At 44.5% G+C, this 26,749-nt stretch overlaps 2 protein-coding genes across 4 annotated transcripts; one reads left to right on the forward strand and one right to left on the reverse strand.

The window, feature by feature from the left end:
* On the reverse strand, positions 1-13,744 carry KYAT1 (kynurenine aminotransferase 1). Of its 3 annotated transcripts, XM_072124337.1 has the most exons (14): positions 13,434-13,744; positions 10,530-10,649; positions 7,910-7,968; positions 6,633-6,783; positions 6,384-6,533; positions 5,124-5,210; positions 4,695-4,826; positions 4,488-4,608; positions 4,253-4,329; positions 3,984-4,073; positions 3,677-3,863; positions 3,497-3,573; positions 3,235-3,321; positions 1-914 (listed from the first exon to the last, which is right to left on the reverse strand). In XM_072124337.1, the coding sequence occupies exons 2-14, from the start codon at positions 10,635-10,637 to the stop codon at positions 840-842; spliced, it is 1,401 nt and encodes a 466-aa protein (XP_071980438.1). In that variant the 5' UTR covers positions 10,638-10,649; positions 13,434-13,744; the 3' UTR covers positions 1-839. The 3 variants fall into 3 exon arrangements, with proteins under 3 accessions (XP_071980438.1, XP_071980439.1, XP_071980437.1); XM_072124338.1 differs by lacking the exon at positions 10,530-10,649; XM_072124336.1 differs by lacking the exons at positions 10,530-10,649; positions 13,434-13,744 and having other exon boundaries at positions 4,695-4,823; positions 7,910-8,097.
* On the forward strand, positions 13,550-25,845 carry LRRC8A (leucine rich repeat containing 8 VRAC subunit A). Its single transcript, XM_072124334.1, has 4 exons — positions 13,550-13,761; positions 14,957-15,069; positions 20,387-22,541; positions 23,216-25,845. Exons 3-4 carry the CDS (start codon positions 20,394-20,396, stop codon positions 23,489-23,491), a joined length of 2,424 nt encoding a protein of 807 aa, XP_071980435.1. The 5' UTR covers positions 13,550-13,761; positions 14,957-15,069; positions 20,387-20,393; the 3' UTR covers positions 23,492-25,845.
* Positions 25,846-26,749: the final 904 nt, after the last annotated feature.

A 26,749-nucleotide genomic window follows, 5' to 3' on the forward strand; every position in this document is an offset into this window, starting at 1 on the left:
TCGAAATCTCTGCATTTTATTTTTTTAACCAAATACAGTAAGTTATCAGGGCTGCACCTCCATATCCAGAGAAATAGGTGCATCTTATACAGGTTGTGCAGGTTCACATTACTACTACAGTAGACTGTCAGCTCTTGTGTCTGGTGCAGGACATAATAACTCATATTACCCATTACATAATAATTCTGGAGCATCTTTAACGGTTCTTAAAGGACCCAAATACCAACAGCGTTCCCCAACATTCAACACTCTGGTCATGAATCCCCAGCCCCGGGTCTGTACATGCGGAGTATGTGGTCTGTGGCCATTATATCACCTGATTTCTGCAGTTTTAGAAATTTTCCCCTCCGCTTCTTCAACTCATCTGGAGGAGGATGAAAGACAGAACAGTACAAGATTTTCTTGCTTTGTGCAAATTATGAACAAGCTAGTCAAAAAATAAAAACTACATTTATAATTAAAGGGAACCTGTCAGGGATATTAGGGACACTAATCCACCCACAAGTCCTTATGGATTGGGGTTTAGGGTCCCAAATCTACCTATATCATCGCTGTTGGGGACTGCAGAAAACACATTATAACTATTTATCCACTGATCCTGGCGCAGTCGTGTGATAATGTGCACAGGCACCAGATCTCATCAGACCCATCTCTACTATAAGTGTTTGTATTTTTTAAAGCAAGTCCTAGTCAGATCTAATGTGGTTCAAATAGGGACACTGAACCACCTATGGGTAAACTTAGTGTCCCCAATTCCCCTGACAGGTTCTCTTCAACATGTGCAAATCATAGCCTTTTAGTTCCTTTTACAGAGGGGGAGGCTACAGTAACTGTAGTTATTAGTCCTGGGGTCCGGGGGACTCGCTGCTCCACTTCTGCAGGATCTTCTCCGCCGCCTTCAGTGTTGCATCCTCCTGTGCAGAAATCACAGCACCGATCATTAGTGTGTGCACAATGCCCCCTAGTGGGTGTACTCGATATCACACTGCAAGCAAATTATAGTCTTAAATGAAATCTACCAGTAACAATAAGCCAAATTAAACTGAAAATACTTACCTATACTCCTCCCGGCTGCTAATTATGCACTCCTCCTGCCTCCAACATCGGAAAGGGAGTGCCAGACATAGAGTCCTAGTGCCCCGAGCTGCTTTGTACAAGGGCTCATTCACACAAATGAAATAGGTCCCCATTGACATCTATGGCGCCTGGTCGTGTGCGGTGAGCACACATTGGGGGTCATTTACTAAGGGCCCGATTCGTGTTTTCCCGACGTGTTACCCAAATATTTCCGATTTGCGCCGTTTTCCCTTGAATTGCCCCAGGATTTTGGTGCATGCGATCGGATTGTGGCGCATCGGCGCTGGCATGCACGCGACGGAAATCAGGGGGGGGCGTGGCCGAACGAAAACCCGACGCATTCGGAAAAACTGCCGGATTTAAAAAACAAAAAACAATCTGTCGCAGAGCTTGCACTTACCTTCACTCAGCCCGGCTCGGTGAACTCCAGTGCGTTCCGATGCTCTTCAGCGCAGCAGCGCCACCTGGTGGACGTCGGAGGAACTACCTTAATGAATCCCGGCCGGACCCGAATCCAGCGCAGAAAACGCGCTGCTGGATCGCGAATGGACCGGGTAAGTAAATCTGCCCCATTGTCTCACCGCACTGTGACCATGCATGACGAAATATAGGACATATCGGCATGTCAAGCTTGAAGAAGACAAGCACCGGGATCAAGATGCAGAGGAGTATAGGTAAGTATTTTCAGTTTAATTTGGCTTATAGTTACTGGTAGATTTCCTTGAAGGACACCTACCATCAGAATCACTGATACCAAATGCTTAGTACTCACCTCCCTGCCCTGTGGCGCTGTGCTGGAATCTCATTTAGTTACAAGTTGGAATATCCACATTATTCAGTAAAACGCTTCACTAAAACACTACAAACACTGGAGGCAGAACACAGCAGAGCCCGAGGAGTGAATAATTAAATCTGAACGGTTCGGAGAAGTGCTTTGCAGAGCACCTCCGGCTAATTTGCATACAAACGTGTTTTACTGAATAATTTGGCTGTTCCAGCTTATAACAAAAGGAGATCCCAGCACAGGACCACGGGACGGGGAGGTGAGTACTAAGCATCTGCCATCAGAGATTTCGATGGGAGATGTACTTTAAGTTATCCCACGTTTTCATGTTATTCCCTATCAACACAATAGGGCAAAACAAGCCAAGAGTCAGGGTCTGACTGCCAGGATTCACCGACCACAAGAAAGGGAGTCCTGTTCTCAGTTCCTTACTGCTGTACGACGCTGTATATACGTTGTACAGCAGTAAGGGAAGTATGGAGAGGGCTCACGTGCCGCAGTCAAAGCAGACAGCGGCAACTAACAGTGCTTCTGATGGGCGCCGCCATCTTGGATGGCTGATTGGCTTCCTCCGTGGCGTCATCAGAGGGCGCCAATTAGTTGCCATGACAGCTAGGAGCCTGTTTAAGGCTCATTCACCAAATTACAGTTTGTCAGAAAGACTGGAATACAGAAACAGTATATTCACAATATACTGCAATACAATTGTATTGCAGTACATTGTATGACTGATCTAATACTCTAGAGTTAAATTACACTACGGGGCTTGAAATAATAGTAAAAAAAAAAAATCTTTTTAAAATATAAAAATTCATCCCCGTTTCCCTAGAACACATTCAAATTAACAAATTAAAATAGAACAAATTAAATAAGTGAAATCATAAGCATGTTACATATCAAGCCTCCATTTATTAGTATGGGAGTGTCAGAGGTTGCTGAGCACAGCGCTCAGCTATCTCCAGGTGAATGAGAGTGCCAAGAGATAGCCGAGTACTGTAGTTAACACTCCCATACTAAGGAATGGAGCTTCAGGTTGTAAGTTTGTCCTGCTCCACATCCATTACTGAGCATGTTACGCATTACTCCAGACTACTTGGGGTTCCTATTCTTGTAATTGGTGGGGTTCCAGCAGCCGGTCGCCATCGATTAGCTTGGGACAACCCCTTTAATAGGGTAATCCTATGCTATAATAAAAATGTATGACCAGCTCTGGCCACTTGCTGTATATTACATGGAGGATATAAAACTTATGTCTTGTTGTGTTCACAGATACTTAGTTCTATCCCGGCTATATGGATGTATTATTGGGTTGGGACTTTAACATTTGTACAATCTCATTCTTGAAGAATTCCATAAACTTTGCATATATTTACCTTTACGAAGCAAAACCTAATGTAGTTCTCAAACTGCTTCTTATGTGGGGCGCTGTAGAAGGCAGACACGGGGATAGCTGCCAATTGCTGCAAAGTGGAAGAAGAAGAAAAATCCTAAGGAACGACTAAAACTAGAAATAGACTAAAAATAGATCCGATCGTGCACCTTCTATAAGAGTCCCAGAGGCAGCAAACTACAACGCTTGATTACCTCCGGCAGCGCCATAGAGCGGCAGGGAACATGCTTGTATATACAACTTACTTTATGTTTCATCATCCATTTTGTAAAGTAGTTATCATAAGGTATATTGGGGTCCGTGGGAGGAGGAACCTGAGATTCTGGAGAGTGAAAACCACAACTGTGACACCAAACCTCATACTATAACATAGATACAGTTACAAATAACCTGCTATAGGACTATATTGAAGCCTATAAACTTACTGAAACGAGAGACGTCTGCGATCATAAAGTAGGAGCCTTGGGATATAAGAGGCGTCATCCCCACCTCTGTAAGGCAGTGGTAAAGCCGATCCCGCTTCTTTTGGAGCTCATCCCGTAATTGTAGAAAATAACAATCAGGTTTTCCTTGCCGCTCCAGTTCCTTTAGAAATCCTTGGGCCACTGCTTCCTACATAACAGATCCGGTTACTATACGGTCTGGTGACAGGCTAGTCTTCTTAAACCACCATTAGAGAGTACAGATGTACGGAGGTCAGTCCTATCCCTACTGTCACGCTCATAGTCTTACCTGGGCGGCGGTGGCACAGTGATAGATAGAGTTCTGGTGCACAGTCCTCAGATGTTTCAGGAGACTATCTGGACCAAAGGCCCAACCAACCTGTAACACAGGATGAAGTAGTAAGTTAATGTGATGTATTGTAACTTACTACAAAGCCCACCTTCCACTTGCTGCTACATGATGAAGCACCCAGTATAGGATAGCCCATTAATATGTTAAACCTGGAGAACCCCTTTAAATATAACACAACAGCATGACTCATCATTAAGTATAATCACCTTCCATCCGGTGGCGCTGAATGTCTTTCCGGCACTTCCGATTGTTATGGTTCGGTCCCACATTCCTGGAAGGCTAGCTGTGGTCATAAAGAAAAAGTCGGTGACTTTAAGATGAACGTGGCTTTTGTTCTGTTGAGTTTGTACCCAAAATGATGGTTCAAGATGGGTGGAAATAGATAGCTGGCGGTCAGACGGATAGTGGGGAGCCTCCAACTGAACCCACATTCATACTCACCAATCCGTACATGTTGGTTCCCGTCATACACCAGCCATTCATACACTTCATCGGAGATACATATCAGGTCGTATTTTATGCAAATATTAGCAATTTCCTCCAGCTCCTCTTTAGTGAAAACCTGCAAAAATAACCAAGTAAAGTATAAGGTCCTAAGCCCAGGAGAGGCTCACTACCAAGAAGAGACGCTATAAGATACATACTTACTTTCCCCAGTGGGTTGTTCGGGGTGTTTAACACCAACATTTTAGTATTTTTATTGATTTTCGCCTCCAGCTCTGCGGGGTCCAGCCGCCAGTCACCGCTACTCGGGGGCTTTCCATCACCGGCAGATGTCTGCTGACCCAGGTATTAAGAGAGGTGTGAGAAATAAGGGATGAACTGTACCGTTATCCTCACTAGCAAATATATATTCAGATATTCTGACTGACGCCCTGATATAATATTATCATTAGGACATCTGGAAACTTTTCTCTATTGACTTTGGATGCGGATGGGGAAGAAACTGACACAGATCTGAGTCTCATTAGAAGATGAGCAAATAATTTCTCAGCATCTTCAATCATGACGCCTTTCCCTTAGAGGGCTTTGCCCACCAATATATTCATATATTTTTAGGGTTATGACACCACTTACAGGTCTCAGAGAAACAAACACACATCGTCCTCCGGCCATTAAGGTCATGGGTTCGTAGCTGTCGAAAAATGGCTCAATGATAATGACCTAAAATAAAAAGTGACACATGTCCATGGTTATTAAAGGCAGAAAATAACATTTGTCGTCTTACCTTGCAAGTACTTTGAGCTATGACAGCAAATACTCATTCCATTAATTTATTTATTGAAGTTTTAGCATAGCAAGGGAAATGGCTTATTGGTTAATATCCAAAATGTGACATTAGGTCTTATATTAACCCTCCATGGACGATGCTGCTACCTGTGTAGGCAATGGTCGTGCCTGTTACTGATCTGATCCAGCAGCCTTAAGGATCTCTGCACTGCTATGCACATGCACCTTCTGTATGGCTAAGCATGCATGTGATAAAAATTGGGAGAGGTCCCTGACTCCTCTAGTGGCAATTTATAATTTATTATAACACAGGGATTGGTCATGTTAAAATTCAAAAAAGTTTCACCAATACCATTCTAACGTGTATGGCCATCTTCAATCAATGATGATTAGGAACGAAAATACAATGGGGCACATTTACTTACCTGTCCCGTTGCGATCCCCGAGGTGCGTTGTCCAACGAGAATTCGGAGCTGTCGCGATCCATCAAGATCTTGCGCCCGATATCCTGCATGTGTCGCTTCCCCGCACAGGTCCGCCGGAGTTCACCTTCTTCTTCCCGGTGCATGTAAGTGCTTGGCTTGTGACACAATTTTGAATGTTAAATCCCGCGCTTAGTCCGAATCAGTCGGGTTTTGCGACGGCCACGCCCCCTGATTTGTGTCACATGAAAGCCGACGTGATTGCGCCAAAATCCAATTGCGTGCGCCAAAAACCCCAGTTAAATGCGGCGCTAAACGGAAATGCGGTCCACAGACCCTTAGTAAATGTGCCCCACTGTGTCATCTACCTATAAGAAAAAGGCCTCAAGCTTGCGGCCGCACATACGTCCTCCATAGACTGCCAATGCCCGCACGGAGCCATACGGTACCACTCACATGCCGCTCCGTACACGGGGAGAAGATAGGACATGTCCCATCTTTCCCCCTGTTATGGGCCATGCACGGTGAATCGCTATGGAGAGGGGGTCACCCCTCCTCATCTCCATCATGGCCGAGGGCCCAGGCGGGCATATGTCAGTGTGCATGAGGCCTTAGAGAAGAAACACAGACCCATACATGATGGGTGTAAATGGCCATACACAATATGATATAATGTTAGTGTTACCTCATCTCCTTCATCCACTAGTGCTTGAAAGGAACAGAATAAAGCCCCGTATGCCCCTACTGACACCATAACATTGGAAAGAGGATCCAGTTCTTTTCCAAATAGCGGTCCAAAAAACTGTGCCAGAGCCTTGACGAGAGGAGGGTGCCCCTGTAATGAGACATAGGAGAGGGGTGGAGTACATGAGAGGACAGCCATATAAATATGTATAATTCCTTTTAGTATGGAAGAAGGCAGCGCTGTACTCACAAAGGCTCTGGTGTACTGGTTCAGTAAGGTCTGCTCCCCGGTGATGGCTTTGGAAAATGCTTCCCGTACATATCTCGGAGGAGGAAAATCAGGGAAGCCTTGTCCCAGGTTTACAGTTTTATATTGAGCGGCTAGACTGACAAATTCCACCCTGGAACAGAGATGTGCACATAGAAAAATACAATGCAAGTGGTACAATTCCCTGCAGCGCCTCCACAGGTGGAATGAAGCATTGCACACAGTGTGCCGAAACCAATGAGTAATGCAGGACATGACAGGTCCTCTAGAGAGAGACATTCTTTATATACATCCACATGTGGCCAAGACATAAGGATCCTTAATAGAGGAATCTCTTTAAAGGCAATGTGTCACCAGATTTTATCCCATTAAACAGTACTTTCTGGAATTCCCTTATTTAATGTAAAATCTCATCCTACCTAAAAAAAAAAAAAAAGATCTCTTTCAAAGAGCAGAGTAGAGTCTTAATTTGCCTGAGATGAGTCAACTTGAGGGGCTGCAGGCAGAGAGTCACTTCCGCTATCTTTGGTTCCCTAGCACCTCGAACCATGCTGCTGGTATCATATTAAAGAATCTCATCTGTCAGATTGCACTAGGCTTGTGGTTCTGTGAGCTACAGAATCGGAGATACAGGCAGTTAAAAAAAAAAAAAAGTAGGATATTGAATCTTTACCTGGAGCTCACGTTTCCAACTGTATTTAACAATCTGTATCTCACGTTCTGTAGCTCACAGAATCACAAGCCTGATGTCGCCTGAAAGACAAAATTCTTACATACAACACCAGAACCATGTTTCTAGGTGCTATGAAACGGAATATAGGGGCATCTAAATTGACACCCCCCTGCAGCCTCTAAACCTGATTCATCTCAGGCAAAATATGACTTTTCTTCGCACATTTTCACAAGACTTTGGAGTACTTTTTTTTTTTTTTTTTTTATAGATTTTGCATAAAAGAGGAAATTATAGAAACCCGGGGGGGGGGGGGGGGGCAGTAGTTTAATTGGATAAAATCTTGCGACAGGCTCCCTTTAATTAGGAGTCTAGGATACCTGCAATACTACCCTATAAGGTTGGTTACATTGGTACCCAGCTTTCCTAGGAACAGATATAACTAGGAAATGCGTATACCTCACAAATAGATCTTATACAGGTCATGTATATGAATAAGTCGTGGCAAGAGAAAATTTGACCCAAATCTTGACATTTTGGCACACCAATCCCCCCCCCTCCTGATATCACTTTTTGAATTTTTACTCACCATATATTTTCATCCACTCCCTCCAGTCTGCGGGCCTGGATGCGTTTCGCCATCCTGTCCTGTATGTGGGTAGTGAAAGCATAGAGTGGTGAGCGGCAGCTCCGTATCCCCCTCCTCTGAGACTGGGATCGGCCCCCCCACCCATTCCATACGGAACCGGGCAGGAAAAGCAGGCGCTGGACTTTGTTCTTTGCAAGAGCGAAAGAATGTGAGTGCATTTTATTATGTGAGCACTAAACCGTGCAATACCTCCGTGCCTACTTGATTGGGCGCCATATAGTAATAGACGCAGAAACTTAGGAAATGATGCCCTATGTACCCCTATGTGACCTCCTGCTCTGACCCTTCTGTAGGAAGGTTAATTAATAACACGGCACATTACGAAACTAGAATTATACATGGATCTGCTGCATGTCCTAGTGTTTGTAGTCATTTTATACATGGATTGTTTTTCATCTATCCATTGGCATTACACGTGGCTGGACTCAACCGGGTATTAACAGGTATGTATCTCCAGTTGGTAACAAGCCAAAAGTCTGGTATAACATGGGCGATTCCCAAATATATCCTCTGTTTGGCTAAGCATGCAAGTGCAGCACGCTGATGTCACTGAATGAAGTCCTGGGGGGTCATTTATCATACCTGTTCTTTCCTTTTTCCTCTATCGTTTTGTGACTTTATTTGCACCTATTCTATTGGTTGCATACAATTAGAACAGTGGTTGGCTGCCTCTGGCTTGCTCTATTTATCGAAGCAGGCATGTTTGTTTTGGCGCAAAAAGGTGAAAATGTTGCCAAAAAAGGGCAGGAACAGAAAAGTGAATTGGCAGATTTAAAACAGTAAAAAAAAAAAAAACAACCTAATACTAAATTAGACAAAAAAAAATATATAAACCACATGAAAAAGAGTAGAAACAACAACAAAGAGCACTTAGGCCCCTCTCACACTGGCTTTGTGGGGACGTATATCCGGCTGCAAATGTATATGTCCCCATAGATGCCTATGGGGACATATACGTACTCTACTTGTTCCTTTGTTTATGGCCAGGGGTCGTGCCTCGCTATTGGGAAGGGAGGATCCCGCTGATCCCACCTCTTCTCCAGCGCGCTGCCGTATGCTCGACATTGTGAAAGTAGCCTCACTATGGTGAATGACAACCCCCCAGATTCCAATGTCAAGTTTTTATTTTCCGGAAAGGGAGGTAAGCTAAAATTTTATGGTTTTTTGGGGGTTTTTTAATGAATCTTTTGTGGGAGAAAGAACCGTTTCATAGTAAAATCACACTTGCATTTAATTAAAGCAATTGAAAAGCCCTAAAGTATGTGGTGATGGCAATGCAGACCTGGCTTACCTTTAGGGTGTGTTCACACAGCCAAGATTTATAGTTGTAATAATATATATTGATATGGTGCAAAGACCAAAGCTCTAAGATGACAGCTTTCTTCTCTTGAGATGCTGTTGAGCACAGCGCCGTACATTGTATAATGGATGTGCTTGGTATTGCAGGTTAGCTCCGTTCGCATTAATGGTACTCAGCTAAACACAGGCCACAGATAAATGGACGTGGTACCGACCCATGACGTATGACTTCACTGACCTATGGATAGTTTTACATCTTACATCCTGCAGAACCCACCTCAAAATCAATGGCTTCTCTATACCGACCCTAGATGCAGCAATTTTAGTTTTTTTCCTGCTTCCCTATCCATGTGTTTATACCCGCTTCTATTACAACTGGATTTCTTATAACATTTCAAGGCATTTTCCCTCCTTTTTTTACCAAAGAATTGTAAATTTCTTAAATTGTATTGTGGTAAATGTCAGCGCATCGCACAACATCTGTTCATCTGATGCGGGACAACATCCATGAGAAAACTGGACAAATACAAGACGTGTCTCCTCAGGGCTTTGTTCCTCCAGAGACATTAGTTCTGCATTGTTTCCACAGTATTAATCATGAAGAAGGAAAAGGAAAAAGTGGAATATTGTTGGCAATTCCCAATATGACAACATGGATGTGCAGGAGGGGACACTATTTAGGGCGCACACAGAACCCACTTAATTACATAGACAACTGCTCAAAGGACAAGTCCTTAATATATGTTTTATCAACTACTCCTGCTGCTGAAAGCTTCCTCGATTATCAGAATCAGAGTCCGTTGTCCCCTATTAATGGGCACCGGCACATTAATTTCAATGGACTCATTCACATGAAAGTAATTTTTGTGGATAAGTGTGGAGGCTGTAGAAAAAAAGCAGGTCCTATTTCTGCCTGTGTGTGTGGCTCGAGCTTTCCTATAGAAACCCACAGAAAAGTTAAAAATAAAGACGCTACACATGTAGTCCATATTTGCGTATCACTTGCTAGGTGATGCTTCAAGTGTTTGGGACAGCAAAATCGGATCCGCAAAAAAACATATGACACATAAACTGGACGTATGGCTCGGCAACAGATTACATGTGTACATACCCTAAGGACATAGCAAATTGGTGTACTTAGAGGGTCATTTCCATTAAACTTTGGCATGACAAGTACATCATAGAATAAATAATATGTACATTTACATGTCACCTATGAGGTCTCTATCCTCTCAATAAATACGTAGTTTGTGATACTCACATGTACGCAGATGGCAGTGGTGCTGTGGCGTCGCTTAGGCCATTGCCTATGTGCAATCACTATGTATCCAGCCTCTCGGCCTCTGAAGGGGACCCTCACTGACAGCATGATGTGAACAGGCTGAAGATACACAATTGTGTATACGCCCTGTAAATGGCCGTCACGTCCAGAACAATTGCACATTTACATTATAATAAAGGATATTTTTTTAAAATGCATACACCAAACCCATAAAGCAGCTTATTTGCACCTCAATGGCCTAGGGTGCTGAGCCCCCTAATACATCACAACATTCTAAAGAATATAATGTAATATATGACGACACTACTTATGTATATAATGTAATATATGACGACTCTACTTAAGTATATAATGTAATATATGACGACACTACTAATGTATAGAATGTAATATATGACGACACTACAAATGTACATAATGTAATATATGACGACACTACTAATGTACATAATGTAATATATAACGACACTACTAATGTATATGAGTCTGACGCAAAAAAAAGGTACTATAAAGTTGCACTTCCCGCTCCGGACTACTTTCTATAATTGTGGACAACGCCCTGTACCTTACGTGCGAGTGACAGCACCGACGCTATTAAATGTCTGACAATGCAAATAATCCTAACAACTCCCATTAACCTGCTGCATACATAATATACCTTATATACTGTATGTATAAAGTCAAGTCATGTCCATTTTACAATACATAAAACCTTATATGTGAAGGGTGACAAGCGACCACAGAGAAACAACAATTTAAGGGGCTTCTGTAGCATCACAGATTTTTTTGAAAACCTTAAAGGGATACCTTTGCCATCTTTTACACCACCAAACTACCATCCCCCTGAGGTAGGGTCATAATTGTCTGAGAATAGGCTTAATTCAGATGCCCGTATCTTGGGCTCTGTAGTACGTAGAAACATGCTGCTGGTGTCATATTAAAGCTATTATTTCAACTCATAAGAAGGTTATGGTTCTCTGAGATAAAGAACTGGCGATACAGGCAGTTAAAGACTATTTCCTGTTCATGAAAGATGAGAATCTTATATATAATATGACACAAAAAAATCATTACTCTAGGTAGTGTATAACCCTAGATGGGGGCATCGGAAATACCTCTTCTTAGCTCTGCATATGACTGTGAAGTACATTTTTTACAGGTACATGGTCAAGATTAATTATAAAAGAGGGAATTCTAGAAAGGATTTTCATACCTTATGTGAGGGGGCTAGTAGTTTAATGGGGTAAAATCTAGTGACAGCGTTCCTTTAAGATAACATAGACACTAATGTATAGCCAAAGAGTGGGATCTAACTATTTTCTTTACAATTCCCTTTCTCCATAAACCTCCTTGTGACCAGTTCTGCTATCACACACCAAACAATGGCCTCAAGATAATACAGATAAAAAGCACAATAAAAAATTGGGGGTTTCAATTAAAACAGCCATTTAACAAATACTTCAGGCCCCTTTGAAAGCAATTCTGTCAATTATTGGTAAATTCAGTTTCTAGGAAAGGACATTCCCAGTAATTGGCCCATGTAATGGCTAAGGGGGCCTCATTACTGATGGGGGTCCAGGGCTTTCACATTACAACACTGGTCTTAATATAATAGTTACATACCGTAGTTAGTGGGGTTAAAACCACAGCACAGGAGAGGACATGGCCGATGGGAAGGGCAGTGGGAATCATGAATTTATGTACTGCAGATAAATTCTACCGAATAATCGGGAGCCAAACAGAGACACAAAGGACTGTAAACAATAGAGCGTATAGTACTGGCTTTGATATAGATAGCTGCTGGGTTACACTGAACGTACAAGATATGGGTCATAGTAGATGGGATAACTTCCAAAAACAGCCCCCCCCCCCAATCTCAGGTACAGGTTATACTCTAAATTTCAGCTCAACCACATTCACTTTAATATTTGAAGCCGCAGGTGCGGAACTGTTTCAATAAGAAAGCCATATTTTTGTATTCCAGAATTTTTTTTTTTTTACTCCTCCCCCTTATTTTGGAGTTACATAGGAGCCATTTTTGAAACTTGACAATGCCAGCCATGATAGGGGATGGAAACGAGAAACACCAGGCAATAGAGGACGGGTTTGAGGACCTTTGGGTTCCGTAGCGTCATATCCATGAATTAAGAGATTCAAAACAACCTGCCATGGGGTAACTAGTATGGCTGTGTTCACACGTTGTGTTTTGTTTGCCTAAACCCCCTTGTTTTCAAATGCATCGCAACAGCAGAGAAGAGAAGATTTGCCCAATTACATTGTTATCAACATTGCGTTTACAAAATGCATGTGTTAACATATGCAAATCTCATCAGCTGCTGGGATGCATTTGCAAATGCATATGTTAACGCAAACAAAACGAAACGTGTGAATGCTGCCTATGTATGGGGGCTAAGATTGTGTCCGCATGGGAACGCAACACAAAGGGTTTAAGGGAGGGGCTAGCGCAATCAGCTGAAAACGCCTGCGATTGGGAACAAGCTCCACGTGCTGTGTGAATGCGGCCTTAGGCCTCATGAAGAAACTATACAACTGGATTTGTCTCTCTTCTGCCACTGCTTTTTGCATCGCCATTACTGCAGTATTTGCTCGGTGTCATAGCAATGGTATCAATATTTCTGGAAATAGTAATAAGGGGTGCTTTGGCTTTGCGCTTCAGGTCACATGACCTTATTTAGAGTACAGGTACAGGTCACAGGAACACAAATGTAAAACTTATTTCTATTGGAGATCTGCAAGTTTGGTGACCACATTGAGACCCAGTGCAAAGTCATGTGACCTTTACTTCCGCCTATCACTGTGGAACTAAGGCCTAGTGTCCCCTGACACCCCCCATAATACCCCAAGAGGCTGGTGAATACATACACGTCCACAGTATGATCCCACAGCAGGGTCAGCAGCTCATGGCTGCCGCTAATGTACTGCTAGCTTGTAATGGAGTCCTCCTGCCAGTAACAAAGATGGCGGCCGCGTCCTAACAAGCCCCGCCCCCTGCGTGCTGTTTGTCCCAGGAACACTGGATCCTCCCTATAACGCCGGATACCGGCTCCCAGACCCAACCCTCGGGATACCGGCGGCCCCTCCACCCGGGGATGTAGCGTCACATCCGGGGGTGGGGATGTGGAGCATTGCGGTGGCGAGGGACAAAGCGGAAAGTGGGAGAAGAGGGACCGGACACATCCCCGGGGATCAGGTAGGATTATGGAGAAACGGCTGGACCGTACCATCTGGGAATGTGGGGGGAGGGGGGTGTGTAGGAGGGGATGACTGTGGGATGTAGGTGACAGCCGGGGTGATTACTATTCTGCCTTATGGAACTATATGTACACACACAGATATATATATATTTACTTATCTTGGGGCACATTCTCATATTATGTCATTTATTGACTTTAAAAAAAAATTATATTAATTGTTAATACAGGGGGCATATAAATATATATAGAAACATTGGATGTTTGCTTTATGCCACACTATACCACCTGGCATTGCAAATCTTGTATGCCCAGACCCGTGGGCACGTAACACATTGCGCCAATTCTAAATCTAATAAACATTGTATAATAAAAAGTTTTGTAACTTTCGAATATACTTTGCGTTTCAATTCCTTAACGTTATCAAGATTACTGCCGGAAATGTTTCCTTATTTCCCAAGGATACAATCCTGTCCTGCCGATACAGGTGTGTGGTTCGTTACTGTAAAGAACATGGATACATGGTAACGAGCTCTGCAGCTGTGTCACTAGGATGCAGTGATGTGTCGTTTTGTGAATGAGCTGGCTCTTGTTCGTGAACAACGGGAGCCGGCTCCCCCTGGTGGCTCACTTAACCCCGCCCCTAACTGGCTCACCACTCCCCTTTTTAACCCGATACAATCTGGTTAAAAGTGGAGCGGTGTGGGGTGACTGATTGGCCTGTGGCTCCCTATTATATATTTAACAGGGAGCCGTTCAAGAGCCGGCTCTTCTTAGTGAGCTTAGCCTAAAAAGCCAGCTCACTAAGAAGAGCCGGAATTCTCATCACAACTAGGGTGGGCGTGCGACATGGTAAGTTTGGGCATGACCTATCACATTGTCGTCATTGCTAGTAAGGTCGCGTTCAGACTGCTGTGTGTCAGACCCCTGTTTCCTAGACCAAATACTGTTTTAAGGACCCGGACTTACAGATTTTTCTACTTTGGTCCTCACTGCTGAGACTGTTCTTGATGGAATCCCCCTTTAAACCAAAAAAGGATAACAAGCCACCTCCCCCACCAATGTCCTGAATATCATAATTCCCTGACTCTACTGAAGCAATGTGATTATAATAGGCTGATTATAATAGGCATTTCTACATCAACAAGGTGGGATCCTGCACCGCCCCTTTAATACGTTCTGTTCTTCCTCTAGGTGTAGCTGCTCCCATGGAGTTGCGGACCGGCCGCTGCTGCTATATCTGTAATACATTGTATTCATCATATTACACTCCATCCGAGCACAGATAGCACCGCCAGTACCCCCAGGTAAGTGTCCCCACGCAGCAGCCAATCAGAAAATAGCGCTAAGTGTCCTGATTGGTCGCTGTTAGAGTATACAGTCCTCTTATAGATCTGAGTGTGTCTCTACATTTCCAGCTGAGTCAGCTGTGACGCCACGCCCGCGCTACCACTCTGTGCCAGTGCTGAGTTACCCTTGTCCCACTGCCAGCAATCCCTCGCACACGCCTTCAATGTCTGCACAGTGGTGTCGCGGCATACTGCTGCATTATTTTACCACTACGTTTGATTTCCTTCTGTGTGTATGCAGCTTCTATGTAGACGTATGTGTTGCTACGGTGACAGACTACATACAAGGCCTGTGTGCTCTGATCAAGCCATGTTATCAGCTCAGATGGCTTGTTGAATGAAGACGTCTTCATCTCGCTCTATGTTTACTCTTCTCACTGACCTGAAAAAATTTCTTTCCTGGCCGCTGTTGGTTTAGGCTTGTGTCGGGTGTATTCCTGCTACTCACTGAAGAGAAGACTTTTGGGTTTTGTTTGCTTAAAACGGGCATAAAAATTCCTGGGAAGTTTGACGTACAGTAGTAGTTTACCGCCATCTTCCCTATCCATCACCATTGTGCACTGCAGTGGGTAGGAAGTTTGGCATTGGCTTTGTGACACTTGCAAAACTTGAGTGAGAATAAGACTGGCAGCAACATTTTTGGCTAAACTTAGCATTTTTGGCACTGTGATGTATCCCTTTTGTGTATTGTACACCAATGATGATCATGTTTCCAGAACTTTGTAACGTCTCCCCATTTTCCTGAATGTTACCAGAAAGTTTGAAGGTATCCTTAATGCATCATTTTGTGTCCCAGTACTGCCCTCCTTAAAGGGTTTGTCCAGGATCACAAATATTTTTTAGTCCCAGCCCCAGGTGGTGTAAGAATAATGAAGAATTTCCGGTCCGGTGTGGCGCCTCTCATCATCGCAGGCCTCTGTGCTATTGGTAATGTTGGGTTGACAGTGCACATCCCCTACCACTTCTGCCTGTGTCTGGTATTAGGCCTTAGCTAGTAACAACAAAGGTTGGTAGTGATGGGTGGCGCCATGCTGAATCGGAGCACTGGAGAGAGAGGTAAGTATTACTTCACCAAGGGGTTGTCCGGAGGTTGAAAAACATGGCTGCTTGTTCCTTCTCTGGACCGTGGGTAGTGCGCAGCTCCATTCATCTCTTATACAGCCGAGTTGCAATACCGGCACAAACCACGGCCGGGTGTGGTGCTGTTTTGGAAAGAAAACAGCCATGTTTTTTTAACCTCTGGACAAACCCTTTAAGAAACTAGTCAGAAAAATCTGACCAATATTTTGGCTGTGTAATACAGGGCAAAAATCTGAGGTGATTGTTTTGCACTGGATTTCGTTATCCCCTTCGTTGCTTAAAACAAGTGTAAAAAAAAAAAAACAAATTGCAATTTGGGCGTTGTTCGGAGCAACCAAAGTCCCTGAGACTTTTTTATGAGGAGAAATTATCTAAGTGGTTGCTATGGCAAACGGAAACAAACATCATTTTTATATATAAAGTGTTTTTTATTAACTTTTCATGTGCCGGAGTGACGAGGTGTATTGCGTCACGTCTTTCTTTGTGGAGGAGTCGCCCGGCTCCGGGGTCATGTGTCGTGTGGCTGGATTTATTGTGCAACTTTTCATAAGATGGGACAATAGCGTCTCCGAGTAATCCTGCATTCTTTATATGTAAAATATAGTGAGGCTAAAGCACCATCCTCAATCATGTGACCCCTCAAAAGTTTGGGACAAGGTAGTGACATCACTTGCCTGGCTATATAGCTGTATAACTGGGCAGATGCCGTTCAGGGCTCTGGAAAAGCTGGGTAAGGCAAGCTTTTCGGTTGACTTTGATTTATGACCGGGTCACCCTCCCCTGGATTGTGGATTGCCATGTTTGGATACATTGTAGAGGGTCCTGGCGCTCAGGTTGGTGTGCCGCCAGCGTACAGCGCTTTAGTAATCATTTATCGGAGGAGAATTCCTGGCACTGGAAGACGTCTCCCGTCTTATTGTGTGTGGACTTTGATGTCTTTTATTATTTTGCTTTGTGGTTCTGTATTATCTTGTATTATGTGTTTTGTGACTGGTAAGGGCGCTACTGGCAACCTTGGCACAGTTTAGGTCAGAGGTTGTTGTGGGCACCCACACAGCGCCAGGATACTGGCATCAGTGCAGGCAGGTACTAAGCACACAAACCCAAATTTACAGGTACACCGGAGGGGCAGCTTCTTCCTGAACCCTTAAAGGGGCAGTCCGAATAGTTTGTTTATTCCTGCCATAATATTTAACTAGGCAACTTTTTTTTTTTAATGTTTCCTACTGTGAAAGAAGTCTTAAAGGGAATCCGTCACCACTATTTTCACAAATACAGGTAGTGACAGGTTCCTATAGAGCTCTAATAACTATTTGACACCCTGCTTGTAGCTAAAAATTATGCCCCTGAGATTCCCATATATTCAACTTTATAGTTTTATCTGGTAACTAAGCATGGCTACATGGAGTCCAGGTGGGCGTGGCCTCCTCGGGCTGAATCCAGCAGCTCCTCCCCATCCCTATCTCTGTATGCTGCTATAATGTCATGTGACCAGGGTGACATCATCGCAGGTCCTATAGCTTTTGTAGCATTAGGAACTGTACACTATGAAATCACAGCATATTTTATCAAATGAAATCACAGCAGGCTGCATGGAGAGGAGTGGAAGTCCATGGAGGCTGCTGTGATGGTTTTATGTGGTCAGATATGTACATGGGGTATAGTTTTCATATTAAGTTACTCAAGGACCTTTGATGATGTCACCCTGGTCACATGACATTAGGCCACGCCCCCGTGGACTCGCTCCAAAGCTGCATAGATACCAGGCAAGATTATAACTCTGATTTTAAGGGGATCTGAGGGGAACAATTTTTAGCTAAAAGCAGGGTGTCAGATAGTTATTAGAGCTCTATAGGAACCTGTCACTACCTGTATTTGTGAAAATAGTGGTGACGGGTTCCCTTTAAAGGAGCATTCTGGATATTTAAAGTACAGGCGATCCCCTACTTTAAGAACACTCGACTTACAGACGACCCCTAGTTACAAACGGACCTCTGGTAATTGGTAATTTACTGTACTTTAGCCTTAGGCTTCAATAAACAGCTCTAATAGATATCAAAGCCTTTTGCAGTTAAGCTTTATTGTTAATCCTGTTTTTTATGCCAATCCAACATTTTTAAAAAAAAAATTTGGTTGGAGTTACAATTATAAAATATACAGTTCCGACTTAAATACAAATTCAACTTAAGAACAAACCTACGGAACCTATATTGTACGTAACCCGGGGACTACCTGTGTATCCATGGATTCCTGGTGCTTAAAGGGCACCTACCACCACGAATCTACCTATGAAGGTAGATCGGGTGGTAGGTGGATGTATGGGACGTGAGGATAGCCCTTTTTAGAGCTAATCCTCACGTCCCCGCTAGCGTAGTATAAACTTTATTGCCCTAATATGTTAATTTAATTAAGCGGCTACCGGGGCGTGGAGTAGCCGGACACGAGGCTACACGGCGCGCCCCAGTAGCTGCTTTCCCCCGCCTACCCTGTGATCTTCGGCGCGCAGCTCCTGGCAGCTGCGCGCCCTCGTCCGAATAGCCGGAGTTCTGCGCATGCGCAGTAACTCCGGTCAAGATGCGCGTTCTCGGGAACGAGGCCGGAGTTACTGCGCATGCGCAGAACTCCGGCTTCTCGGACGAGGGCGCGCAGCTGCCAGGAGCTGCGCGCCGAAGATCACAGGGTAGGCGGGGGAAAGCAGCTACTGGGGCGTGGAGTAGCCGCGCCGTGTAGCCTCGTGTCCGGCTACTCCACGCCCCGGTAGCCGCTTAATTAAATTAACATATTAGAATATAAGAATAGGACTAGGCATACTCTCCTGGGCATACTACTGGCACCCAGTGAGTATTGTATATGGCTCCCAATACCTTGAGGTGGTCTCTGGTGAGACCCCACATTCTGCCCTACCGTAATAACCTGCCTTTACATCTGTAGGTTGTAGGAGCCGTTGCGGTTGGTGATGCTCATAAATGTATTCTGGGGAGGTGAGCGCTATTTTTGCAGTCGGTGGCCGAGCCTTGTGTAAGGTGACCTTCAGGATTCCTCATAATGGGCTGATTCAGCATGGCGGATGGGAAGTGTGTGTATTCACCCAGCCCCACACTCACCAGCCTACATGTAAATCATTGTGAAAGCGACATCTGGAGCGGGTGCTAATGGATCCTCCGAGGGTTAATGAGAGGATGTAAATAATTTGCACTGGTTTTCTGTTACCTTGTAAAGTGCGGATGTGGGGACTGGGCTTTGTCATTGGTGGACTATATATTCGTGCATGCCTTGCTAGTAAAGCGAGAGCACAGCTCTGGTTGGTTGTCCTGAGTTTGGATTTTGGCCCTAATCATTTGAAGGGCAATAAGCTGCAGTACCTGACACATCCAGTGACTCGGGTGGCACCGTCCCCACAAACTCACAGGGCTCTATCAGACACATGAAGTGAATGAGGAAATGGTCGGCTGTCTACACTTCTGCTCCGTTCCTATAGGAAACATTGTAACCCCATTTTTGTGATCACTGAGGGTCCCAATGGTCAGTTCCTCCAAAACAGGACGCGCAAGACGGCCACTAATTTAGTACATTTATCCTTATTGGTGAGAGCCCAGTTAGGAATCCCCTGACTATCCTCCCCAGGAACAAAAAGAATATACTATCGAAATGCAACTGCCTGATCCTCCTCTCTCCCAACACTCTAGATGATCGGCCGATGCACATCGCCTCTATCTCCCATCCCATAGATACAGATCAGGGTTATAGGAAACCCCTATTAAGAGTAGGAAATCTTCTGATGATTGCAGCTCTGTAATGTAGAGGTTAAAAGCAGAGGAGAGTCCCTTGAGGATAGTCCCTACTCTCCAGCCCCAGAGTGTGGCTTCCTGTCCGTCCTCTTGCACAGCTGTCTATGACATTTTATCTTTGTGGCCGCTATGTTTGGGTCTGTAGGTCGAGGGGCTCCAGAATAGTCTTGGACACACTTTTGTGCATGGTAATTGGCTCAAGTCAAGGTCCCCAGGGGTCAACAGAATTTCCCATAGGGCGAAAGATCATTTGTATTTATAATCCGTTCCTTGAACTGTGTTTCCATTGTATGATTTGTAATCCGCTCCCCCGGGTATAATCTCTGTGCGGCTGTCCTTACCTGTCCCCTTGCTGGTATATATAGACATCACATAATTGTACTAAAACCTGTTCTGTTTGTTTCCAGGTGAGCCATGATTCCCGTAACAGAGCTTCGGTATTTTGCCGACACGCAACCAGCTTATCGTATCTTGAAGCCATGGTGGGACGTCTTCACGGACTACATCTCTATCGTCATGCTCATGATAGCCGTGTTTGGGGGCACGCTGCAGGTCACCCAGGACAAGATGATCTGCCTGCCTTGTAAATGGGTCACCCATGACAGCTGTAATGACTCGTACCGTGCTTGGACCCCCCCAGAACCTGAGTACACGAACAGCAGCTTGGGACCTCCACCCGCACTAGGTCCTACAGGCATCAAATATGACTTGGATAGACACCAGTATAACTACGTTGACGCAGTATGCTATGAGAACCGGCTGCACTGGTTTGCAAAGTACTTTCCTTACCTCGTATTATTGCACACCTTGATCTTCTTGGCTTGTAGCAACTTCTGGTTTAAGTTTCCTCGCACCAGCTCTAAATTGGAGCACTTCGTATCCATCCTGCTCAAGTGCTTCGACTCGCCCTGGACTACTCGAGCCTTGTCTGAGACCGTAGTGGAAGAGAGCGATACCAAACCTGCCGGGAAGATGAATGGCTCTGTAGACAAGAAGTCTTCTACAGCCAGTGAAGATGTGGAGGCCACCGTGCCCATGCTCCAGAGGACTAAGTCCAGGGTGGAGCAAGGCATTGTCGATCGATCAGAGACTGGAGTCCTGGATAAAAAGGAGGGCGAGCAGGCAAAAGCCTTGTTTGAGAAGGTCAAAAAGTTCAGGACTCACGTGGAAGAAGGGGATATAGTATACAGGCTTTACATGCGGCAGACAATTATCAAAGTCATCAAGTTTATCCTGATCCTCTGCTACACAGTGTATTACGTCAGTAGCATCACATTCGATGTGGACTGTAAGGTGGACATTGAAAGCCTCACTGGCTATCGAATGTATCGTTGTGCTCATCCACTGGCCACGCTCTTCAAAATCTTGGCCTCCTTCTACATCAGCCTGGTGGGCTTCTATGGCCTTGTCTGCGTATACACTCTCTGGTGGATGCTTAGAAGGTCCTTGAAGAAATATTCCTTCGAGTCCATCCGAGAGGAGAGCAGCTACAGCGACATCCCAGATGTGAAGAATGACTTTGCTTTCATGCTGCACCTCATAGACCAGTACGATCCGCTCTACTCCAAGCGCTTTGCCGTCTTCTTGTCTGAAGTTAGTGAGAACAAATTGAGACAACTGAATCTGAATCATGAGTGGACGTTGGACAAGTTACGGCAGAGGATCACCAAGAACTCTCAGGATAAGCTGGAGCTGCATCTTTTCATGTTGAGCGGCATTCCCGACACTGTGTTTGACCTTGTGGAGCTGGAGGTCCTGAAACTGGAACTGATCCCAGATGTCACCATCCCTCCTAGCATTGCCCAGCTAACGGGCCTAAAAGAACTCTGGTTGTACCACACGGCAGCTAAAATCGAGGCACCAGCTTTGGCCTTTCTCCGAGAGAACCTGAAGTCATTGCATATCAAATTCACAGACATCAAAGAGATTCCTCTATGGATCTATAGCTTGAAGAACCTAGAGGAGCTTCACCTGACCGGTAACCTAAGTGCTGAGAACAACAGATACATCGTAATCGATGGTTTGCGAGAGTTGAAGAGGTTGAAAGTGTTGAGACTGAAGAGCAATCTGACCAAATTACCTCAGGTCGTGACCGACGTTGGCGTCCACCTCCAGAAGCTTTCAGTCAACAACGAGGGCACTAAACTGATGGTCCTCAACAGTCTTAAGAAGATGGTGAATCTCACTGAGCTGGAGCTGGTGCGCTGTGATTTGGAGAGGATTCCTCACTCCATCTTTAGTCTCCACAACCTTCAAGAGATAGATTTGAAGGACAATAACTTGAAGACCATTGAGGAGATCATCAGCTTCCAACATCTGCATAGACTGACCTGCCTGAAGCTCTGGTACAACCATATTGCCTACATACCGATTCAGATTGGCAATCTGGCCAGCATGGAGCGCTTGTACCTTAATCGCAACAAGATAGACAAGATACCAGTTCAGCTGTGCTTATGCCGAAAGCTCCGGCATCTCGACCTGAGCCACAACACCCTGACTAGCATCCCAGCAGAGATCGGGCAACTACAGAACCTGCAGTATTTTGCTGTTACTGCCAACCATGTAAGTATTCTCATACTGAGAGTTTCATACATATTTGCACTTTTAATACCTAAGGGATGTTCTGGTCCAGCCAGGATTGACAGCAGAAGGAAGGGGTGGCATGCCTTAGGGAGGTGGGTATCACACCTTGGGAGTCATCCAGCATATTTGTAAAAATAAGAGGATCTATGGCCATCAATGAGTTAAAGGGATGAGGCGTTAATACAGCCGTCGCATTATTTGGCTATTTTTATCAGCTGGAGCATTTTCTATAAACGGCATTTTAATAATTGAAGACGTTCACTGTTCACGGTTTTGTTTCTTGGAACGAAGCCGCAGTCGATAAACTTGATCTGTGCGCTTAAAGATGGCAGCAGAGATTAACCATCTCTACTCTGGATGGTTTTTATGTGAGATGTTTAGTGATGGGACCTGCTGTCCAGGCTATGGCTCTGTAGTTGTGGCCACCGGATCAGTGACGGTCCTAGCGGTTTGACGCCCGATTACAAGTGTCTCTTTTCTCTGGAGGACCTAGACAACTCATTGCGGAGGCACTGCAGGGAATTGGAACAATGGCAGCCCAGTTTCCCCAGAGCATTGCTGGGGATAATTGGTTTATTATTAAGGGAAATGTAGGGATCGTCCTGTGTAGAGGACTCCTTTAATACCAGTTTTTTTTACTTTTCTTCCCATAGATTGAGACCCTGCCGGCGGAGCTGTTTCAGTGTAAGAAGCTGCGTACACTGAATCTAGGGAACAACGCTCTGCAGTCCCTACCGTCCCGAGTGGGCGAACTCACCAACCTGGCCCAGATGGAGCTGCGGGGCAACAGACTGGAGTGTCTCCCTGTGGAGCTGGGGGATTGTCACCTCCTGAAACGCAGCGGACTGGTGGTGGAGGAGGACTTGTTTAATACGTTGCCTTTGGAGGTTAAGGAGAAGTTAACCAGAGCTGACAAAGAACCCGTGTGAGATGGGGAATCCTTTTGTGTTGAACACTATGGAGACCCTCTCCCTCTCTTATAAAACTTATTTTTTTGGGTAAGGGGGGGATCTACTTAATCAAAATTCCCCAAAAATGGACCATGATTTGTCCCGTTGAGCACTGAACAACATAAGCAGAGGTTCTGCTGGCCTGTCCTATGGGTCTGACTCTGGAAGAGGGAAGGAAGGTCGCCACCCGTTCCTGTTGTGCACAGACTATCTCCAGTCATTACCGCCATCCCGTGCTTCTTCCTCTACTGCTATTTTTAGGAAGGTCTCCGGTGCTGTTACGTGACGTGCTGTTACCTCCTCAGTTTACTTTTTTGTTTTTCTTCTAGCTTTACAGTTCTCGCTTTTGCATGACATGGGAATATACTGATCCAAGTAGAGCCTCACATTACATGACGCCCATCGCTCCTGCTAAGTTATTAACTAACAATGTGGACCCCTGCGCCAAAGAGTGCGGTAATATATTAACAGAGTGCCCTCTGCTCTGTATAGGGTGACAGACTCGATGGAAATCCATTCACACTGTGTGTATATAATATATATATATATATATATATATATATATATATATATATATATATATATATATATATATATATATATCTTACATACATACATACATACATTATTTATACTGACTATCTACCCTCAGTATAGGTCAGTATGTGATGTATAGGGGTCCTGAGACCTGGACCCTTCACTCTTTACCTGTTTTGGCATCTGTACAATAGTTAATAGAACAAACTTTATCCACTGCATAATTGGTCCAGGTACTGAATAGGTCATCAGTCTAAAAATAGACTGATGAGGAGAGTCCACACATTGGACTCTCCTCTGAAGGGACACTGCACACTATTGTGATTCATGGGGGGGGGCTCACAACCCAAGGACCAGCCCTAAAATCTTCTGATCACAAACCGTAAAAAAATGGATTCCCTTATTCCATTACCTGTGTGGAAGGGGTAAACCGATCAGGGATCACCACTGCTTTCTATATGGAGCTATTGAGTCGCTTTTGAGCATACGAGGGGCTCTGAGGGTGCCTGTGGCCGGACCCTTTGCAATCAGACCCCCTTCCTGTTTGTAGAGTCCCTCTTTAAGGACCTAGCAGAGGTTCTCTGTGGTGCAGGATCCTCTCTGCTGTGAGCCATAGATAGTACAGAAGTCTTACACAGGATCCCTGTTATCTCCATCCACCCTGCACTACACAGCAGATAAGGAGCACGTCACCTCCCGGCCCTAAAACTTGCATATAACGCAGCATAGGGGGTGGATATCCAGGGTCCGCTTTGCCAAACATACATGTCTTTGCACTGGGCAGGGGGGGGTATAAGATGCATCGGGTCACATCCTCAGTAAGACCGGTCCACTGTGTTTTCTGCAGACGGCTCTACTTTATTTTTAATGCTTTTAAAATTCTGGCTAAGTGATGTTGGGTGAGAACAAAGACCATTCCCACTGTGGACATTTCAGTTTTAATGGGGGCGGCGCGATTGAAATGCGTCTCCATTTACCTCATCAAAATGTAATGTCTTGTAAGTTACTTTCATAGGACAAGCCCCCTGTAAGTGACTGAGCATGCATGTGTGTAGGGGAATTAGAGGGGAATAGCTGTGGGTCAAATAAACTCTTTAAAACTTCCAAAGACTATGCTCACTGGACATTGCCAACCAGTACCCCCTGATACACTGACACCCCACCACCCGTATACTGTAATACATGCCTTTATGAGCAGCTCTCTGGCATTGAGCGCTTAGTTAATAGTGTGACCTCTTTAATCACCACAGAACCTTAAAGGGATCCATTTATATCGGGTAGAATCGTGGTCTGGCGTTGGCTCGGGTCAATGGTCTTAAAGGTAAAGCTTCTCTGGCTGTCATACTGCGAACCATAGCAGTTGCATTTGATGAGGTAAATGCGCACATTTTGCCGGTGCCGTTCTTCTGGTTGTTGTTTTTGTTGCCTTTTAGTTTATTGTATATTGTATTTATTAGTTTTAGTTTTATGCTTCTTTTTCAGCAATGTGCCTGTTGCATGAGATCCTGCAGTCCAGATCTTTCAGCTGCGTCGCTATTGTCTTCCATACTCTGCAGGAGATCTGAACAATCACCTCATGATTTTTAATTTTTTTTTCTAGCTGGTCGTTAATTTTTTTTTGTTTTTTCATGACCCCCGAGGGTTTTCTATATGACTTGTTACGTTGAGCCGCCTGCATCAGGGGGCTTGTTTTTTGTTCTGTTCTGGCTTCAAGGGAAAAAATTTTCATTTATGTCACTTGATCTCCAGTTTTGCATTTTGATCTTAAGTAAAATCATACTTTGGTCCAAATCCTATTTCGTGTTTCTGAGTGAGTTCTTTTCTATGCAATATATTTTAATGGTTGTTGATGCTGCATCCTAAGACCAACAAGTGTCCTATGGTTATTATATTCATGCTCCATAGTGAAAATGACATTACCTTTAAGCATTGCCCCTTTAAGTCCCGTCTCCTTTGCTGGTGAACTATACCCCATTCAATTCAAAAAGATTGTAAGACGCCCCTTCCGTTTTTGGTTTACGTTGCGTAGAATGTAATGGAAAGCCCAGACACAAGTGAGAACTGGGCCTAAACATTGAAGGGTTTTCCCCCAACATAAATGGTGCCACTAGCTTTCCATAGGATGTGCTGAGTACTGCATCTCATCCCATTCATTGCAATACCAGTCACAAACAGTGGACGGGGGTGGCGCTGTTTCTGGCTAAAAACTGACTTTCAATGTAGATGTCCATTGGCAGAACTGGTATTCGATGCCGGGATATTACTGCTTGGTTTTATAGGCTGGCCAGCACTGACCCGCCAGATTTAAGGGGGTGAAGGCACATTTTTTTGGCAAGAAGTGATCTGGTCATGGGGACTAATGGTAATTATGCCTCTATAATACAGCCATGTGAAGGGAGAGCAGCAATAGACCAATGGAAAACCTAAATCCCAATAAGGGTGATGCCACACATGGCGTTTTGAACCCGTTTTTGGTCCGTTTTTAAGCAGTCCGTCCAAAAACGCATGCAATTTTGACCAGTTTTAATTAAGATAATTGCTAAAACCTGTCAAAAACGGATGCCCTTTCAAAAACGCATGCGTTTTTTTGACAGACTACTTAAAAACGGACCAAAAACGGGTTCAAGACGCCATGTGTAGCATCACCCTAAGACTGACAAAAAGAGAAGAAAGCGGAGAGGCTCAAAGTCCCGTATTCTG

Source organism: Engystomops pustulosus, chromosome 9 (assembly GCF_040894005.1).
Source record: "Engystomops pustulosus chromosome 9, aEngPut4.maternal, whole genome shotgun sequence".
Classification (NCBI taxonomy): Eukaryota; Metazoa; Chordata; class Amphibia; order Anura; family Leptodactylidae; genus Engystomops; species Engystomops pustulosus.

What these genes read in the sequence shown, in the direction of transcription:
- LRRC8A (XM_072124334.1), top strand. Translation starts at nt 20,394, where the DNA reads ATGATTCCCGTAACAGAGCTTCGGTATTTTGCCGACACGCAACCAGCT. An exon ending in TTGCTGTTACTGCCAACCAT is followed by an intron (nt 22,542 to 23,215) that starts GTAAGTATTCTC and finishes TTCTTCCCATAG; the next exon opens with ATTGAGACCCTGCCGGCGGA.
- KYAT1 (XM_072124337.1), bottom strand. Translation starts at nt 10,637, where the DNA reads ATGCTGTCAGTGAGGGTCCCCTTCAGAGGCCGAGAGGCTGGATACATA. An exon ending in CCACTGCCATCTGCGTACAT is followed by an intron (nt 7,969 to 10,529) that starts GTGAGTATCACA and finishes ACCCACATACAG; the next exon opens with GACAGGATGGCGAAACGCAT. An exon ending in TCAGCGCCACCGGATGGAAG is followed by an intron (nt 4,074 to 4,252) that starts GTGATTATACTT and finishes CCTGTGTTACAG; the next exon opens with GTTGGTTGGGCCTTTGGTCC.